General features: G+C 36.0%; 1 protein-coding gene across 1 annotated transcript in view; it reads left to right on the forward strand.

Annotated features, from left to right (window-relative positions):
* ABCB5 (ATP binding cassette subfamily B member 5) overlaps positions 1-20,374 on the forward strand; it is a 127,317-nt gene that overhangs the window by 36,580 nt on the left and 70,363 nt on the right. The window contains exons 10-14 of the mRNA XM_042927597.1: positions 1,105-1,218; positions 1,529-1,639; positions 4,609-4,734; positions 6,014-6,217; positions 12,901-13,071. Coding sequence (XP_042783531.1) covers positions 1,105-1,218; positions 1,529-1,639; positions 4,609-4,734; positions 6,014-6,217; positions 12,901-13,071 — 726 coding nt within the window. The remainder of the gene's footprint in view (positions 1-1,104; positions 1,219-1,528; positions 1,640-4,608; positions 4,735-6,013; positions 6,218-12,900; positions 13,072-20,374) is intronic.

The raw sequence follows: 20,374 nt of genomic DNA on the forward strand, positions 1-20,374 counted from the left end.
AAAAGCATCATACTTTTAGAAGAATCATAACTGAATTCTCCCCTGGGATATAGAGTTTTCTTAATCCAGCAATCAAAAAGGCCATTCTCTAGTGAGACTTTCTCCTTCCAAGCTTGCTGAGGTAAGACAAGACTCTACATTCACCTTGCTGAATGGCTTCCTCTGGTAATATTCTGTAGATAAAACTCTCCTGACCTTCCTCTGTCCTTTCAGCATATACTAATGTTAAAAACAGAATTATCATCTACAGCTCTCTCCAACATCACAATTTAGATTTTTTTTAACTCTTAGAGTTATGCATTGAATTTGAGTTTATTCGGTCATCCTCCCAAATTTCAACAATAAACAATTCAGTTCAGGATTAAAGACCGTTTGTCTTGCTGAACTGAATTGGTCTGGTCTATATACTTCAGTTCTCATTTGGCCTTCCCATTTTATGGAGATTTCTGTCAACTAAAGTCATCTTTTAGATTTGAGACTTTCATAATTAAGACTTTTATATAAATGAAATTTGAGCATGAGGAATTTGGGGCACATCCTTACTCCTCAATTTATATGTGACTTTGGGCCAATGACTCACTAAGCCTTAGCTTCCTCGTTTGTAAAAATAAGGAAAAAGCACCTGGCTTATGGGATACTTTATTTATTTGACTTTTTGCAGAGATATATGTGTCTGAAACTGAAAGATGTCCAGTAATATAAGAATTCAGAAGTTTGGACAGAAATAGTACAATGTCTCTATGTAAGTGAAATCTATCCCATCCTTCTCTGTAAAGTTTAAGGAATTGACTGACCAGCAGGGAGGGAGTGCAACTTACCTCCTCACTCAACCAGTGAGCCTTCCTCAGTAAACAGATTTTCGTGCTCAAGCTTCCCAGCAGGTGATAATGAGACTGTGAGACAATCAAAAGTTGTTCCACATTAAGAAAAAGCCATGTAAAATTGGATTAACTTGTGTTTCCTTTATGTTTGGCAGCAGCTTCCATTCTTTCCTACCTAATTTCTCTGATATATCTCTCTGAGTGCCAACCAAATATACACTTTATTCTATTGTGTCTCTTATATATTTGAGGAAGATTAAATATTATTTTCTTGTTCCTATAGGTTTTTTTTAGTGTAATCCATAGTAGCTACTGCATTGGAACAGCAGCCCCTAGCTTTGAAACCTTCACTATAGCCAGGGGAGCCGCCTTTAATATTTTCCAGGTTATTGACAAGGTAAGACTTCACATTGCTTTGAAAGATAAATACAATTACTGCAAGAAAGAAACCAAAAAAATACATACATTCATTTCATTAAAACAAAAGATGGGCAAAATCCACGTTGGATAATTAGATACGCAAAGAGATTGTTTTAACTCTTCTACAAGGGCATTGTGTTTTATCGAAACCTTTATGTCTAACTCAATGTGGTTTGGAAGCAGAAAAGAAAGCATTGTAAAAGTAAACCATCTTTAAATTGTTTTTAGGATGTAGAATATCAACTTACTCCCTTGAAGATTTGTAACATTCTCTTTGTTTTTCTAAGAAACCTGCTATAGATAATTTTTCAACAACAGGATATAAACCAGAATGCATAGAAGGAACTGTGGAATTTAAAAATGTTTCTTTCAGTTATCCATCAAGACCATCTATCAAGGTAGGTTAATTTAATTACAGAATTGTACAGTACCCTGATATTGTCTTTTATTGGCTAAGATCTCTTCTTAAGAGAGTATTTAGGATTATTTTGACCAAGATTTTGCTGCTCTTCTTTGAAAAGAGAGAGGAGAAAGTAAGAGAAAGGTAGGGAGGGAGGGAAAGAAGGAGGGAAGGAAGGAAAGATAGATCAGTAATGGACAAATAACTCTGGAAGAGCTAGTTACATTTCACAGCCTCTTTTTTACATTCAACTTACTAAAACATTTTCAACTCCCTGAAATTCCTTCACTGCATTTGGGAGCACACCAAAATGTCTTGGATTGATGGCATCACCTATTAGTGGTCCCCAAATTTTATCCCACTCAACAAAGGTAACTCATTTTAACCTCAGAGTCTCTAACCTGAGGAATTATGCATGTGTTGTGCCTTTTCCTTCTCCTTTTCCTAAGAGCTTTACTGGACCAGCATTTGTGTCTCAGGTACTTTCTTTCTCACTTTTAGATACATGCAGACAATCACACGTGTGCACAGGTGCACATGCAGCCCAGTTTATTACCCTCCATTGTTCAGTCTTTGACAAGTTCTTGTGAAAACGTTTGTCTCTTCTGTCCTCCTCTTTTCATGTTATTAGTATATTTATCCAAAAAAAGTAGTTACAGTTAAAAATTGCAAAGAGTGATTACTAATAAAACACTTATTTTATACAAAAAGGACAATATTATTTTAAATGAAATTGATAAAAATTACTCTTGCCATCAACCTTTAATGCCTATAAAAGTGCCCAAATGTCCCTGCATAATTTGCATTCAGAAAAGATCTGCCTACTCCTACTTCTTTATTTTTCTCTATGTCTTTGAAATTCTCTTTTCAAAGCTCTTTTTTGAAATTTTTGTTACTTAATCACCATTATTGACATAGTGTTGCCTTCTACCATTTTTCTTAACAGAAACACACATTTGCAACTACATTTGGGTTGGCTCTTAGAGACTTAAGTACCAATTGTGCCATTATATTGCATGGTAAAGTGTTCTCTGGGTTTCAAACTATTTTTAAGTGAACATTTGAAATATATCCCTTTTTATTAAGCTAAAGAGTGAATAATTTCAAACAAAGAAATTCGTTACCACTTTAAATAAATAAAACACATATTCTTCCAACAAAAGTACAGAAACCAACTCCAGGGTAAAAGTGGAGATGACAGAGGAGGTACTCCCACCAGGAGTCCTGAATTTCTCACCTCCTTCAAAGAATTCTTCTCTGCTTGACCCTTTGCAAGTTTTATGTTTAAGTTATTTAAAGGGTCTGTTTATTTACAAACAGGGAGATCAAAGTGAGAGCCCAAAGAGAGATTCCCATGTTTTTAAGCTGAGTACATAATAAATGCAAGCAAAGATAGATGAGAGTTTCTCAACGAGATTGCTGTTGTCATTTTGGTAGGGCTTCTGCCATTCTGTCATTATTTGTCAGGCTTCTCTCACACTGCAAGTCCCTAGGACACTAAAAGCTGGTAGCAACCTCCAGGCATTGAGAAATATTTTAAAGTGCTACCCTGAGTTTCAATGTCCCCATGAGATCCAGCACTAGAAAAGGAGGGTTTCTAATAGTGGAATTCATTCATGGGAGCACCTAAGGAGTCTTGCCAGTTGTCTTACTTTGCAACAGGAAAACCTTGGATTGCAAGTAACTTGTTCTATGAGTATTCCGCAAGACAAGCAAACCTTTGTAATAAATTTTAACTTGGTAAATGAGCAGTGTCTTGCAATACGAATAGTATGTGAGGCCAAATGTCACATGATCACAATGGAGCCAATGGTTTCCTCTCTCTCTCTCTCTCTCTCTCTTTCTTTTGCGGGATGTGAGATTGTGGGTGATCATCTCCCATGCTTGGATGCTGAGTGTCAGGCTGTAGTGTTTGGCAGAAATCAGTGATTTTTCAGAACATTGGAAGGTGCTCACAACTGGCACTAGTGTATTTTTTTGTCACCTCAAAGCCCCTATGGATAGCCCTTTGCTTTTTCATACAAGAGTAAGCTTAGGAAGGCTTTGCTTCATTCTAGGTCAGGCTGCCTGCAGATACAGAGCCTTTCCTCTGCTGCCTTATTGCCAGTTACATTAAATACAGTATGACAAGAGTTTATTAATACTTTACTGTAGTCGACATCCGTGTAAGTGTAACAGTGACCCCCATGCAGAAAAAGATTCCATTGAGTCAATAGATAGCAGTGATTCCATTAGTGATAGTGAAAGTCGTCCTGCACAATAAGCCTCCTCTCTCTCATCTCCCCCACACCAGCCAGGTAAGTGCAGCTTAATTTGTTTATTTTTCTTTCTATTTTGTATTTACTTTGTTATTTTATATTATATTACAGTATTGTAATCATTTTCATATAAATATCTTTGGGGTGTGGAACGAATCATCTGAGTTTCCAGTATTTCTTATGGGGAAATTAGCTTTGATAAACAAGTACTTTGGATTACAAGCATGTTTCTGAAATGAATTATGCTCACAAGCCAAGGTTTTACTGTATTTTTCAATAATGTTAAATATATATTTTTTAAGAAAGAACTTCCTTAAATAGCTCATGAAGATATCTGGCAAGATTTCATTCAATTGTTGCAAATTAAAAGAAAAAAACTTTTACTAACTTAGTAGTCATGAAATTGATATAAAGTATTTCAGCCGAAAATGTGAACAGTTTGCTATGGCTAGTTAATATTTTTTGTGTACTTTTAATCTAGATCTCCTCTTTATAGAGAGAGATGGTAAGACATTTTTAAATATTATTTTCCAAAATTATGTAGATTTTTATTATACATGTACATGAAACAAAACACGGTCTAAATTTGTTTTTAAGTGTCACAGAATTCTTTTTCTGTTTATAATTCTACATTAAATTTCTGAAAATATGTGAATCATATTCTCACTTATCCTAGTTATATAGAATTTTTCCCCCTACATCCCAATAGATCCTAAAAGGTCTGAATCTCAAAATTAAGTCTGGAGAGACAGTAGCCTTGGTTGGCCCCAACGGCAGTGGGAAGAGTACTGCAGTCCAGCTTCTTCAGAGGTTATATGATCCTGACAACGGCTTTGTAAGTGTACCTAGCAAAATCGTGCATGGCCCACATGATGAAATTAGGAAATACCACCTACTATAGGGAACTTACAGCTATCTCAACTTTGATTTAACAGTGGACCTGAGAGAAGCCATATCATTTTCTTTCCTGCATATTCATTCATCCACCAAATATTTATTGAGCACCTATTGCTAGGCACTGTTCTGGGTGCTAGGGAACATAGATGAGCAAAGCATAAAAACCTCTACCCTCATCAAGTTTACATTGTAATAAGTAGAGAACCACAAATAAGTAAATTATATAGTATTTTAGAAGGTGATGAAAGCTGTGGAGGAAAATGACATAATTTGTAGTACCCAGAATTTACAAGTTTTTCCATTTCTCAAAACATCCCAGCAGAATATCTGCAGAAAATATGCTCTCTCATTTTTTTCTGTCATCCATAATGTTGCACTTGACTTTGTTACCCTTGTAAATATCATAGAGAACAAGACTATGATAGTCACAGAAGCATAAATCTTAATGCTTCTATTCAAATTTTCAACTGTTATTTTTAAAAGAAAATCTATTCTCCTAGAGCCTGGTTCATTTAAATTTGACTTCCTAAGTTTTCATTTGGAGTATACTAGATTCATGTATCCATGTTAATATTAAATAAATAAATTATGGTTAAGCATTCCATATATAAAGCAGTTGCATAGAATACTCATGCCCAGAGAGAATTCCAGAGTTGGTGATAAAGAGAAGCTCTGGGAGTTATAATTATCAAACCTCGGCTTCTGTCATTGGAATATGTGGGGTAATGGGTAATGGCACTATTTATGGAGAAGACAGTATTCTTTTACTATTATTTATATGAAAGAATAGAAGACACTTTTGACTTTTGCAGCAGAGTGAGGTGTTGAAGAAAGGGTATTTCCTAGAAAAAAAATGCAAAGTTCACATCAGTCTTAAGTTAACAAAACTGAAGTTTGTTACATGTGTCTACATGACAACATTTGTGGCTCCTATAGCCAGGGATCTATGTAGCACCTAATTTGTGGATCTTAAAATAAGGATATTCAAGTGGTTTGGCAATATTTTAAGCCAGTGTTTTTTTTGAGGTTTTATTGGTTCACATCTACCAGAAAAGGCTGTTGACAATACACATGCTATAAATATTTTATCAAAAGAAGCCAATCGTTGATTCCTGAAATAGCCTGCTTCTCAGCTTAAACTGTGAACTAAAGAACAAGACTCTAAACCCAGTGCAGTGTAAGGTATCACCACATGATTTATTCCTTTGGATTGGCAGATCACAGTAGATGGGAATGACATCAGAACTTTAAATGTTCAGTATTATCGAGAACATATTGGAGTGGTCAGCCAAGAGCCTGTTTTGTTTGGGACCACCATTAATAATAATATTAAATATGGACGAGATGGTGTGACCGATGAAGAGATTGAGAAAGCAGCAAAGGAAGCAAATGCTTATGATTTTATAATGGAGTTTCCCAATGTAAGTACACTATGTAACCTGTGTCCTTATTTAGAGCTAAAGCAGTTCAATGTTCCAAAATAAGGTAACAAAACAATAACTTCTACAGAGTAGGAGGAGTGTGAATAACTGCTGAATTGTCCTAGATGAAACATCTATGAATGAGAAAGCATGGCAGCAACCAAAAGAAGAAATGCATCATTGAAGGTCAGTTTTTTAAAGCCATATTTAGTTCTTACTGGCTCTCACTGCAAATGGAAAAGAAAAATAAATGAAGGATATATTAAAATATAACAAAGAAATATGAAACAAATTCATCAGTCCAAGCTGAGAATTGATGTCTGCCAAATGTTGATTTGCAAGGCCATCTTGTGGCTAAGAGTGGGACTGTCACAGACAATGGTAAGGCAAAAGGAAACTATGACCATTTTTAGAAGCACATAGATCCAATATTGGACAAGAAATGTATTATCATACTTGGAAAGAGATATAGTAAACTAAGATTCTTGATATTAGGACATATCATATCCTAAAAGGTATTTAAAATTGATAGCTATAAAGCCATTTATTTACATTTCCCAAAGTATTCATTCCTCAGTATCACGTGAAACTATTGTGGGGAGCACCCTGTAAAATATGAAAGGATGAGATTTGAAATTAAAGTACAGAATAAAATTCTACTATATCAAAATGCAACAATAACAAAAAACTTTATTTTAGTGTATATGTTTTATAAACCATATTCCATGGGTCATAATAATTTTTGCTCTTTCTTTTTCTTTTAATAAAAACTTTTGTTATATCAGTAATTACCTTTTATCTCCATTATTTATGGTCATAATTGGAATAGCAAACTCATTAATGGCTTAAGGTCATCCTTTGCCTTGTAGTTTGCGAAAACAAACTTCTTTGACCTTTCTTTTGGCACTTTGAATGACTTCCCTTCGTCAAACACCAAAGATCTTTAGTTTCCCACTTGGAATTAGGAATTTTCTGGGACATCTTAAATCACACTCTGTAAGTTACTACTTGCCTTACTAAAAGTCCAGTATTTATACAGAGATGCCCCTTGCTATATAATTAATAATAAATCTTAAAAACATAATCCAAAGAACAAATTAAAGATACTGACTCATGATGGAAACTAAATTTCACAGCCATGGTTGAGCAGAGAAATAATAGTAAGCACAGGAATAAATAAAAGTTCCAGACATCCCCAGTGGAAAAATTGGGGAAATATGTGTTTAAATAAATGCCTTTATTTCTATGATATACACATATTTTAAAATTAATATATTAGGATTAACTGATACTTGCTAGCGTTTTCCCATCAACAACCAGAAAAGCATAGGATGTATGTTTCCAAGCTTTGGACAAGAGGTAGCACAAAATTGTGATTCCAGAGAGAAAGGAAACTCATGAGGAAATTCCATGAATTTGCAGCAATTCTGCAGAGGAACACACCTCTGACCCCCATCTCTGTGAACTAGAATCTAGACAGAACATGGCACTTCACTAAACTGAAAGACAGAGATAGAGTTTCAGGACAGCGTAAGCAACTGGAGAGGCAATGAGAGACCTGTGGAGTGAGGTGTGGGGGTAGAAGTCCCTGTAAGCACCACTTGGAAATCCTTGTCTGAAGATAAGACTTCCCAAGGCTTACTAGAGAGCAGCTACTACAAAGCTGAGAGTAGAATAAAGATACTGGAAGTCTGTTGAAAGCACAGCCCAGCCAGAATGGAGAGATTACATTAACATTTTAAATACCCCAGACATATAGCTGAGCCACCAAAAAAAGCCACACCTTAAGAGTAAAGCCATACCTTAGAGTAGGCTGACTCTAGACCTACCCTAACAAAATCAAGCCATGACAAGATCCCCAGAGGAGACAGAACTTACCGGTTGGGTGCTGCCAAATTTTGAGACTTTCAACAGATTCCCCTAACAAAGTGTAAAACCAGAATTACACAAGTTCAAGATGATCAGGCAATATTTGAATTGCTTACTAAAACAAAAATTAACTTTGTTTTCAGAAGAAAACAGAATTCAGAGTTTCTGCAACGTAACATTCACAGAATTCAGTGTACATTCTGCAATAATTAGATATACAAAGAAATAGGAAACTATGATCCATAAGCCAGAAATTATAATCTAAATGCTTAAGCACTTAAGAAAAGCTTCAAAATGCATGAAGCAAAAACTGCTGCTCCTGAAAGGAGAACCAGACAAACACACAATTTTAGTTGAAGCCTTCAGTACTTGATAGAACAAGTAGGCAGAAAATCAGTACAGCTATTGATGACCTGAACAATACTACTGACCATCTAGATCTCACTGACACTTATGGAACACTGCCCAATAGCAGCAGAATATATTCTACTCAAGTACACATGGAATGTTCACGGAAGTAAACAATATTCTGGGCCATTAAAAAAACAACTTTGCAATTTCAAAGAAAACATACAATAAATATATGTTCTCAAACCATAATAGAATTAAAGTATAGAAATCACTACGAGAAATATATCTGGAAAATCCACAAATATTTGAAAATTAAATAACTCACTTCTAAATAATCTCTGGCTGAAAGAGGAAGTTTCAAGGAAAATTAGTGACTTTTTTAACTAAATAAAAATGAAACTGCTATGTATCAGTATTTGCGGAATACAGTTAAAGAACTGCTTTAAGAGAAACTTATGGCACTAAATTCTTCTTTTAGAAAAGAAAAAAAGACCTAAAATCTATCAACTAACTTTCCAACTTGAGAAACTAGGGTAAGAAGAGCAAGTTGAACCCGAAGCAAGCAGAAGAAGGGAAATAATCGAGACTAGAACAAAAATTAGTGAAAGAAAAAAAGAAAAAAAGAAAAATATTAGAAACAATCATTAAAATCAAAAGCTGTTTCCTTGAAAAGATTAATAAAATCAATACCTGGTAGCAAGGCTGATGAAGAATCTGAAAGCAGAAGAGAAATTACCGATGTGAAGAATGAAAGATAGTACATCACTATTAATCTTAAAGACATTAAAATGTTGTAGGAATACTATGAACAAGGCTATGCCTTTATATAAATTTGACAACTTAGCTGTGAGTCAGTTCTTTGAAAGACACAAACTACCAAAAGTCACTCAAAAAGAAGTAATATTAGGAGCACCTGGGTGGCTTAATCAGTTAAGCATCCAGTTTCAGCTCAGGTCATGATCTCACTGCTTGTGAGTTGAAACCCCATATGGGACTCTGTGCTGACAACTCAGAGCCTGGAGCCTGCTTTGAGTTCTCTGTCTCCCTCTCTCTGCCCCTCCCCACCCCCAATCTCTGTCTCTCTCTCTCTCTCTCTCTCTCTCTCTCAAAAATAAACATTAAAAATTTTTTAAAAAAGAAATAATCTTAGTAAGACCTATAACTATAAAAAAAGTCAACTAGATCTCTAAATCATAGCAACAATTACAAATGAAATCAAAATTAAAAGCGTCATCTACAGAGCACCTGGGTGGCTTAGTTAGTTGAGTATCCACTCCTCATTTCGGCTCAGGTCATGATCCCAGGGTCATGGTATCAAGCCCCATGTCAGGCTCTGCACTGAGCATGGGGCCTGCTTAATATTCTCTCTCTCCCTCTGCCCTTCCCCTACTCTCTCTCTCTCTCTCTCTCCCTCTCTCTCTCTCCCTCTCTCTCTCTCCCTCTCTCTCTCTCTCTCTCAAAAAGTGGCATTTACAATAGCATCAAAAAATATTAAAATAGACTAAATGTTATGTAAGGTGTAAATCTTCTGTATAAAAATTATGAAACATTGCTGAAAGAAATTAAAGATCTAAATAGAGTGTAACTTATTCATTGATTTAGAAATTCAGTATTTTTAAAGATACATGTTTTTCCAAAATTGATAAATTTTATGCTATATCAATCGAAATCCCAGAAGTCTTTTTTGTGTCTAGAAATCAACCTGCTAATTCCAAAATTTGTTTGAAAATTTAAAGGACTAAAAATAGACAAAACAGTTATGAAAAAAAACCAGCAAAGCTGGAAGACCTACGATATATAATTTTAAGACAGCATTAAGAAAGTGGAAATGGCACAATGTAGATCAATGGAAAAAATAGAGTCCAGAAATAGACCCACACATATCTAGTGAAATGATTTTTGACAAGGCCATTGTTAATTTGTTGGGAGAAAGGAAAGTCTTTTCAACAAATGGTGCTGGGAAAATTGGATATCCTTCTGGAAAAACAAATAAAATGTGACCCTTCCCTCATACCATGTATACATATTAATGTGGCATGGATCTTAAATCAAATATAAAAACTGAAACTATCAAACTTCAAAAACAAAAACTTAAATGAAAAACATTTGTGACCTTGATTTAACCAAGCCAAGGTAGCTTTTCTTAGGTAGAAAAGCATTTACTATTTAAAAAATGATAAACTGAACCTTATTGAAATCAAAACCTTTTAAAAGACACTATTTAGAAAGTAAAAAGGCCAAACACAGAGTGAAAGAAAATATTTACAATACACAGGTCTGACAAAGGACATGCACTCAGAATATATACAGAACTCTTATAACAAACACAATAATAAAACAGAAAAATGGACAAAAACTTGAACAGACATTTCATTTCACACACACAAAGAAGTGGACAATATACCAATGAAAAATATTCAAAAAAAAAAAGAAAAAAGAAAAATATTCAGCATTATTAGTCACCAGGCAAATGTGAAGTAAAACCACAATGAGATACCATTTCATACTTGTTAGAATGGCCAAAATTAAAAATAAAAGCAATAATAACTTCTGATGAGAATGTAAATCAATTAGATCTCTTATTCATTCTGAATAAAGTGAAATTGGTACAGTCATTTTAGAAAGAAATTTGACACTTTATTATAGTGTTAACATAATAACCTTATAATACATTTATGACTCAGCATTCTATTCCCACATATTTTTCCAAAAGAAATGAAAATGTGACCACAAGAACATTCTGTACATGAATGTTCATAGCAGCTTTATTCATAATATTCAAAAATTGGAAATAATGCAAATGTTCAGCAGCAGCTGAATAGATAAATTGCAACTGATATAAAGTTGTTGGATAAAATACAAGATTTCAGTTCATTTTGAATTTCAGATAAACAATGAATAATTTTATCATAAGTATATCCCAAATATTGTATGAAATATACCTGCACTAAGAAAAGTATTCACTGTTAACTGAAAATCAGAATTAACTGAGCTCTTTGGTTTTTTTGTGTTTTTATTTGTTTTTGCTGAAGTTGGTAGCTTAAGGTAGATTCACACTGTGTGAAGCACTACTCAGAAATAAATAGGAGTGAATTGCTGATACACACAATATGAATGAATCTGAAAACTATTATACTAAGTAAAAGAAGACAGACCAAAAAATACCCACTGCAATTATAGCAAAGCTCCAGGATACACAGTTAATATACAAAAATCAATCATTTTCCTATATATATGCAATGAACAAGTGGAATCTGACATTAAAAGCACAATGCCATTTACATTAACATCCAAAAAATGAATTACTTAGGTATAAATCTAACAGAATATGTACAAGATCTATATTAAGAATGAAATCAAAGAAGAATTTTTAAAATGCAGTGCTATTCCATGTTCATGGAAAGAAAAACTCAGTATTGCCAGATGTTAGTTCTTCCCAACTTGATCTATAGATTCAGTGCAATTCCAATCAAAATCTCAGAAAGCTATTTTGTGGATATCAACAAACCAATTCTTTTTTTTTTTTAATTTTTTTAATGTTTATTTATTTTTGAGAGAGAAAGAGAAAAAGAAAGAGAGACAGAACACGAGCAGGGGAGGGCCAGAGAGAGAGGCAGACACAGAATCCGAAACAGACTCCAGGCTCTGAGCTGTCAGCACAGAGCCCAATGCAAGGCTCAAACTCATGAACCGTGAGATCATGACCTGAGCCGAAGTTGGAGGCTTACCGACTGAGCCACCCAGGTGCCCCATGTGTTTTTTTTTTAATGTAAAGGTCAAACTCTAGAAATCAAAGGTTTAGAAAACTATTTAAATTTATATCCTTGAAGAAATAAGCTTTGGGTCATGGACCTAACCCAATACAATATTACAACTATGCTTCATTACTTCTAGAAATTACCTCCAACCTCAAATATCTCATTTGTTAAAGAGGTATATCCCAAAAAATAAAAAGTAAAAGAAATAAAAGGTCCAAAAGTGTCCCAAGACTGAAAAAAATTTTGAGAAGTTTGTTTTGCATTAATCTTTTCATACCTTTTTTCAGAATATCCAGGAAGGAAATTGTGAATAATATATTAAATTGCTGTTAAACATTTCAGATAGTTAAGAATGTGTTTGTATTACAGCAGTTCTTTTAAAGATACCGGTACATTTTAAATTGTCTTTAAAAACTTTCAAGATTGGTTCAAATATTATTAATCTCCCTAAAAATCCTTGACTATCATACATTCTCATTTCTTTTAGTCCTAGCCAAATTTTCCTTTGGTCGTCTCTTTATTGAACTCTTTTTTTTTCCAACAGTTGTTTGTTTTCACAAAGGACAACTCAAAGGTCAAAAGCAGCCAGGCTGAAGTAGTGGTTAAGGTGGTATTAAAACACAACTGTTATTGCCTGCCATTGCCTATTCTAATAATTTGATCATGCTGCCTTCTGTTTCTGTGCTCTTTCCTATTTTTCATTAGAAATTTAATACCTTGGTAGGAGAAAAAGGAGCACAAATGAGTGGAGGACAGAAACAGAGAATCGCAATTGCTCGAGCTTTAGTTAGAAACCCAAAGATCCTGATCTTAGATGAGGCTACATCTGCCCTAGATACAGAAAGTGAATCAGTTGTTCAAGCTGCATTGGAGAAGGTAAGTAAGCAGATCATTTCTTATTTCCATATTCCTGGCTCAACATTGTTTTTAAATACAAGAAAGTATGGCTCTGCACTGGATTATTTCTTGAGTTCAGAGCCCTCTTTAAGGTATTGATGCAGAATGTTCACCCTTGTAAAAACTTATACATGAGGGGCGCCTGGGTGGCGCAGTCGGTTAAGCGTCCGACTTCAGCCAGGTCACGATCTCGCGGTCCGTGAGTTCGAGCCCCGCGTCAGGCTCTGGGCTGATGGCTCGGAGCCTGGAGCCTGTTTCCCATTCTGTGTCTCCCTCTCTCTCTGCCCCTCCCCCGTTCATGCTCTGTCTCTCTCTGTCCCAAAAATAAATAAAAAACGTTGAAAAAAAAATTAAAAAAAAAAAAAAAACAACTTATACATGATAGGAAGTGATTTGGATGAAAGAAGAAGATGCTATAGTTGGTGCTAAAAACATACAGGGCTGATATCCACGCAGTCATCCCATATATACTTCCTTTCCAATGGTCTACACTTTACACCTCCCCATAGTAACCCCATACCACTACCACTATCACAGTTATAACCACATCCATTCTTAGCCTCTTGCATACACACCTGTAGGATTCTCTTCTCTGACCACTTTTCCTCTTTAGGGCAACCCCAAAGTAATCATTTTAACTTAATTTCACCTCCAGGGTGGAAGCATACAGTGTGGTTTGCCCTACCCTTGAATCATTCTCCTGTAAGAGCCCTTGGCCCTCTAACTTCATACTAACCTCCTGCTTACTGCATGCTACTGACTTGCTTCAGGACTTCAATACAGTGATGGTCCTTTATGAAACTGCATTGCATTTGGGACAGTAGTTGGTGGCAGTGACATGAAAAACCATGAATATTTTTTTCAATGGCCAACGCCTCTTTTAAATCATGGCCTTCAGGGATGCCTGGCTGGCTCAGTAGGTTAAGCATCTAACTCTTGATTTTGGCTCAGGTCATGATCCCATGGTCATGAGATCAAGCCCTGTGTTGGGCTCTGCACTGAGCATGGAGCCTGCTTGAGATTCTCTCTCTTTCTCCCTCTGCCCCTCTGCTCCACTTGCATACATTCTCTCTCTCTCTCTCTTTCTCTCTCTTTCTCTCTCTTTAAAAAATCAGTCAATCAGTCATGGCCTTCAAACCTTTCAGAAGGCTTAATGACACAAATTACTTTGAACTTGTTTGAAAACGTGTTGTGTTTTTGTGTCTAAGAAAATTACAGACTTTTCTTGTTAAATACTAACTTTGTGCAACCAGAAATGGATACTGGCAGCCAGAGTGCCCACTGCTTATTGAATAATCTGTTAGTTACTATTATAAACTTGCAAATTAAATTGTATATGTTTTTACCCTTGTTTTCATCCCACAATGAGAGTGCCACCTGTTGTTCATGATATTTCTTATTTCCATAAAGTAAGGAAGTGATATGAAAGTCCATGTTTATTGTAGATACTTTACCAGTTTGGTTAATTTTAGTGGAAAAGAAACAATGATTCCCTCAAGGGTATGGCTGATGCCTTTTTCATTTTTTTAAATTTAGTAACTGGGACTGGGCTCTACAGAATGCACTCAAATTGTATTCGGTAATGGTGATGCTTAGTTACTTAGGGCTTGAATGTACCAAAAAATTATTACACTTAATATAACCAACCATCTTTTAACTTACATAAGATTTTTCTTTCATTTTCTTGAGATACAATTGACATATATATAAGATATTTAAAAACATTGTAATAGGTTCCAGAGTTGTTAAAGTCTAAGTGTCCATTATCTTTTCAACCAATGTGTTAATCACTTCAGGTGATCAGAACTTGTTCAGACTTTTAAAGTAGTTGCTTAGTGACATAATAAACTAATAAAAGTTTTCTTTTTACTAATGGTTAAAATTAAATCTGTATCATGATAAAAACAGAAGAACACAAATCGTTTGTAAACTATGATTACAATTATATATAATAGGTGTGCATGTGCACAAAAATGAAGACAACATATATGAAAATACCAGCAGTTGTGTGGCAGAATTATGAGGGAATTTAAGTTTTTAAAAATGTATTTACTCTTATTATTTTTCACTTTTTAAAGGTGAGAGAATTATTGACATTGTAGAGACATATAGGTGTGAAACTGCTTTAAGTTTGCTTTGCTGGTCTTTTATGGGATGAAGGTAAATGGTAACAAAGGGGTGACAAGTAGCACAATAAACGGAATTAATTATATATGCATCAGTTTATTGGAAAGTGACTCATAGCAAAGAGGAGAGTTCAAAAAAGGCCAGGTAATGAAAGCTCCAGTGCCCTGAGAGTCCTCTGTACATTCCACACAGAGGGCGATTGTGGAATCAAACCTTTGGAGAGGTTCCTACCTAAGGAGGGTAGGGCACACAGCACATCTCATTTCTGCTCGTCTAAGAACTCTCAGACCTGCTGCATGATATGGCCTAACCCACAGCAGTTAACAGTTCCAGCTCAAAATATCTTCCAAACTACAAAATGAACAAAGAGGGAACAATAAAATATATCTCTTCTTATTGGTGAATGCTGTATCCACCCCCTCCATGCCCAGCCTTCACTTGTTCCTTCCCACCCCTCCTCTCCATTACCCCCATTGTCTTCCACTTATATTGAGTTCTAGAACCACTAAAACTAATCTATAGTGATTTTTAAAAAGAAATCAAATTAGTAGTTTCCTGGAGCAGAAGGTAGGTTTTGACTAAAATGAGCATAAGGGAACTATCACTCTTGTCCTCAGTTGGATTTTTTTTTAACATTTATTTATTTTTGAGAGAGAGAGCATGAGAGAGGGAGGGACAGAGAGAGAGGGCACAGAGCTTCTGAAGCAGGCTCTGCGCACAGCAGTCAGCCCAATGCGGGGCTTAAACTCAGGAACCATGAGATCATGACCTGAGCCAAAGTTGGACGCTCAACTGACTGAGCCCCCCAGGCTCCCCTCCTCACTTGGAATATTGCAACAGTTACTCCCTGCTTCAGCCCATGCCCAATCAATCTGTTTTTATCACATCAGTCAAGTGATGCCACTAAAATGTAAATCTGATCCTCCAGTGGCTTTTTAACTCACTCTTCACTCTAAGTAAATACCAAATTCCTTACCAGGCACCTAGGTGGCTCAGTGGGTTAAGCGCCCAACTCTTGATTTCAGCTCAGGTCAGGATTTCATGGTGAGATTGAGCCCTGCATGGGTCTGCGTCAGGAGCCTGCTTGGGATTCTCTCTCTGCCCCTGCCCTGCATGCATGCAAGTGTGCTCGCACTCACTCTCTAAACAAACAAACAAATAAGCTTAAAAAAAAAATCTTTACAGTAAGTGACAAGGTTCTATGGAATCAGTCTCTAAGCTCCTGGAACCTCACACCCCATCATTCTCCTCCACATTTGCTGCTCCTTAAACATGCCATAGTACTTCTTATCAGCTCTCATACTGTGTATGTATTTGTTTATTTTATTGTCTCTGTTCCCCTACTGGAATGTAAACTCACTAGTGGCAAAGGCTTTGATTGGTTAACTGCAGTGTCCCCAGCACTAGAATGAGGCCTGGTCCTTAGACAGCCAGTAAGCATTTGTTAAATGCATTTGGGATGAGTTTGATACAGAATAGTTCCAAGGTCTAAAGTTCTCTTTTCTGGAATTCTTAAGTTAGACTTACTGCAAACTAGTTTTGCTTCACTTATCTTATTCCTTAGGAGGATCAAGTGTCAATGGATAAAGATTTATGCCACAGACTATGTGGTACCACTCTGCTACTGGTTTGGACCCAGCATGCCAATGCAGCAGGTTTCTATTCTGTCCCAGTACAGAAGGCATGGCAGTAAAGACCTGTAGGCCCCTGTGGAAGCAGAGGAAGCCCACACTGACTTTGGGATAAAGCCTGTGAACACTCTGAGATGTTAAAAGTGATATGCTAATCTAGGCATAATTATTATTAAGGGGGTTCAGCTACACCACATCAATGGAGAACCTTTAAAAAGACCCTTTGCTAATTATGAGGGAAGGGTTTCCATCACAGTTTTATTCTTTAAAGAGATAGAGCTGCTTTGTTGCAGGCTTCATGGGCTTTTCTTTATCATTACTGCTCTTTCTCACTATGATGCATCCCGTTGATCTTCCTCAGAGGATCTTAACATACTTATATAACTTGAAAAATTGAACAATAAGAAAATTGGTATGCTGCATTAAGCTGTGGGCTACTTTATTAAGTTAAGCCCAAACAAGTGGTTATCCAAAGTTAGGTTAATTATTACACATTTTGGTGCGTCTATGACAATTAAATATTTTACTTTTTATATATGAAATTAGGGATTTATTCAATTTTTTCTTCTTTCTTTTCCTTTCTCTTTTTCTTTCTTTTGTTTTTTTTTTCTTTCTTTTCAAAACCATGTGTAGCAACATGATAATAGTTGAGAACAGAAAGGGAATTTCTGCAAGGGGATTTCCTTGGCTGGAATTTAGCCAGAAGAACAAAGGTAGCATAGAGACTATCTCATCCTAAAAGCATCATGGAACATTTTATAAGCCTGCCTAATCAAGCTCACATTTGTTAGGCTTGGTGTTAAATTATAGACCACTAATTTATTTTAGGGCAGTGCTTCTCCCCCTTTGATGGATCAGGGCCCCATCTAAGAATCTAAGAAAGGGAAAAATAAACCACTAACTTTTTCAGAAAAATCTACAAATGCTCTTGTACACAAAAATTTACCTAAAACATTGAGAGGTTCATGGATCCCCTCTAAAGCCATTCTTGAGTCATTATTGTAGGCATAATAAAGGAACAAATGGGTGATAATAGCTAATCCTTATACGAACCCAGTGAGATCAGAACACTTATTTTCCTATTACACAGATTTGCACATTGAAGCACAGACAGGCCGAATAACAGCTAGGCAACAGTGAAGCCAGGATGTGGACCCAGACACATTTCTTGAGCTCATTCACATAACCACCATGCTATATTCCCCAAGATTATGCATCTGCTAGGGATTTAAGCTAAATCTGAAACTGGATCATTCTTCAAAACTAGCCTCTTCTTAAGGATAGTATTACCGTAATCCAGCAATTCCACTTCTGGGTATATACCAAACAAAATTGCAAGAAGGAACTCAAACATATATTTGTATACTAGAGTTCACAGCAGCATCATTCACAATAGCCAAAAGTTAGAAACAACCCAAATGTTCTTTGACAGATAAATAAACACATTATGTGTGTGTACAGTGTCATAGTATTCAATATTAAAAAGGAAGGAAATTCTGACACGTGCTACATGGAAAACCTTAGAGATATTATGCTAACTAAAATAAGACAGATGCAAAAGGACAAATATTATGTGATTACACTTATATGAGATACCTAGAATAGTCATATTCATAGACAGAAAGTACATTGGATGTTACCGGGGCTAAGGAAAGGGGGAAATGGGAAGTTATGGTTCAGAGTGGTATAGAATTTCAGCACAGGATGAAGAAAAAGTTCTGGAGTTAGATAGTAGTGATGATTACACAAAAATATGAATGTACTTAATGCCACTAAATTGTACACTTTAAAATGGTTGAAACTGGTTAAAAGTTTATGTTATGATTATTTTACCACTAAAAAAAAAGAATAGCAATATAAGTCTGAGTATAAAATAATAGTGACACAGAAGGAATTGGCCTCTCTGATCCAGGAGAACCCTACCCTTAAAAATGACTAGAATGATAAATCTCATGTTATGTATATTTTACCAGAATTAAAAGAAAAAAAAACACTATCCTTTTTCTAAAACCATATTGCCTCGTTGGGAAAGAAACTCAAACCATACCCCACTGAAATTGAGGATCCCACGTAGGCTTGTAATAGACTCACTTTTGTCCCTTAAGCCACTTATTTTGATCCTATTGTATTTGTAGCTAGTGGGTTTTTCTTTCACGAATGGATTTAAATCATTATTAGTTAGCAGGAAATTTCAGAGTCTTAAAAAAAATACAAGAAAAGCCTCAAACATATGGTAAAATATTTTTCCATTATACAAGGGTGGTTTTTTTTTTTCAATATAAGAAATTTATTGTCAAATTGGTTTCCATACAACACCCAGTGCTCATCCCAAAAGGTGCCCTCCTCAATACCCATCACCCACCCTCCCCTCCCTCCCACCCCCCATCAACCTTCAGTTTGTTCTCAGTTTTTAAGAGTCTCTTATGCTTTGGCTCTGTCCCACTCTAACCTCCTTTTTTTTTTCCTTCCCCTCCCCCATGGGTTTCTGTTAAGTTTCTCAGGATCCACATAAGAGTGAAAACATATGGTATCTGTCTTTCTCTGTATGGCTTGTTTCACTTAGCATCACACTCTCCAGTTCCATCCACATTGCTACAAAGGGCCATATTTCATTCTTTCTCATTGGCACGTAGTACTCCATTGTGTATATAAACCACCATTTCTTTATCCATTCATCAGTTGATGGACATTTAGGCTCTTTCCATAATTTGGCTATTGTTGAGAGTGCTGCTATAAACATTGGGGTACAAGTGCCCCTATGCATCAGCACTCCTGTATCCCTCGGGTAAATTCCTAGCAGTGCTATTGCTGGGTCATAGGGTAAGTCTATCTTTAATTTTCTGAGGAACCTCCACACTGCTTTCCAGAGTGGCTGCACCAATTTGCATTCCCACCAACAGTGCAAGAGGGTTCCCGTTTCTCCACATCCTATCCAGCATCTATAGTCTCCTGATTTGTTCATTTTGGCCACTCTGACTGGCGTGAGGTGATACCTGAGTGTGGTTTTGATTTGTATTTCCCTGATGAGGAGCGACATTGAGCATCTTTTCATGTGCCTGTTGGCCACCCAGATGTCTTCTTTAGAGAAGTGTCTATTCATTTTTTCTGCCCATTTCTTCACTGGGTTGTTTTTCAGGTGTGGAATTTGGTGAGTTCTTTATAGATTTTGGATACTAGCCCTTTGTCCGATATGTCATTTGCAAGTATCTTTTCCCATTCCGTTGGTTGCCTTTTAGTTTTGTTGGTTGTTTCCTTTGCTGTGCAGAAGCTTTTTATCTTCATAAGGCCCCAGTAGTTCATTTTTGCTTATAACTCCCTTGCCTTTGGGGATGTGTCGGGTAAGAAATTGCTACGGCTGAGGTCAGAGAGGTCTTTTCCTGCTTTCTCCTCTAAGGTTTTGATGGTTTCCTGTCTCACATTCAGGTCCTTTATGCATTTTGAGTTTATTTTTGTGCATGGTGTGAGAAAGTGGTCTAGTTTCAACCTTCTGCATGTTGCTGTCCAATTCTCCCAGCACCATTTGT

The sequence above is a fragment of the Panthera leo genome, chromosome A2, assembly GCF_018350215.1.
Source record: "Panthera leo isolate Ple1 chromosome A2, P.leo_Ple1_pat1.1, whole genome shotgun sequence".
Taxonomy (NCBI): domain Eukaryota; kingdom Metazoa; phylum Chordata; class Mammalia; order Carnivora; family Felidae; genus Panthera; species Panthera leo.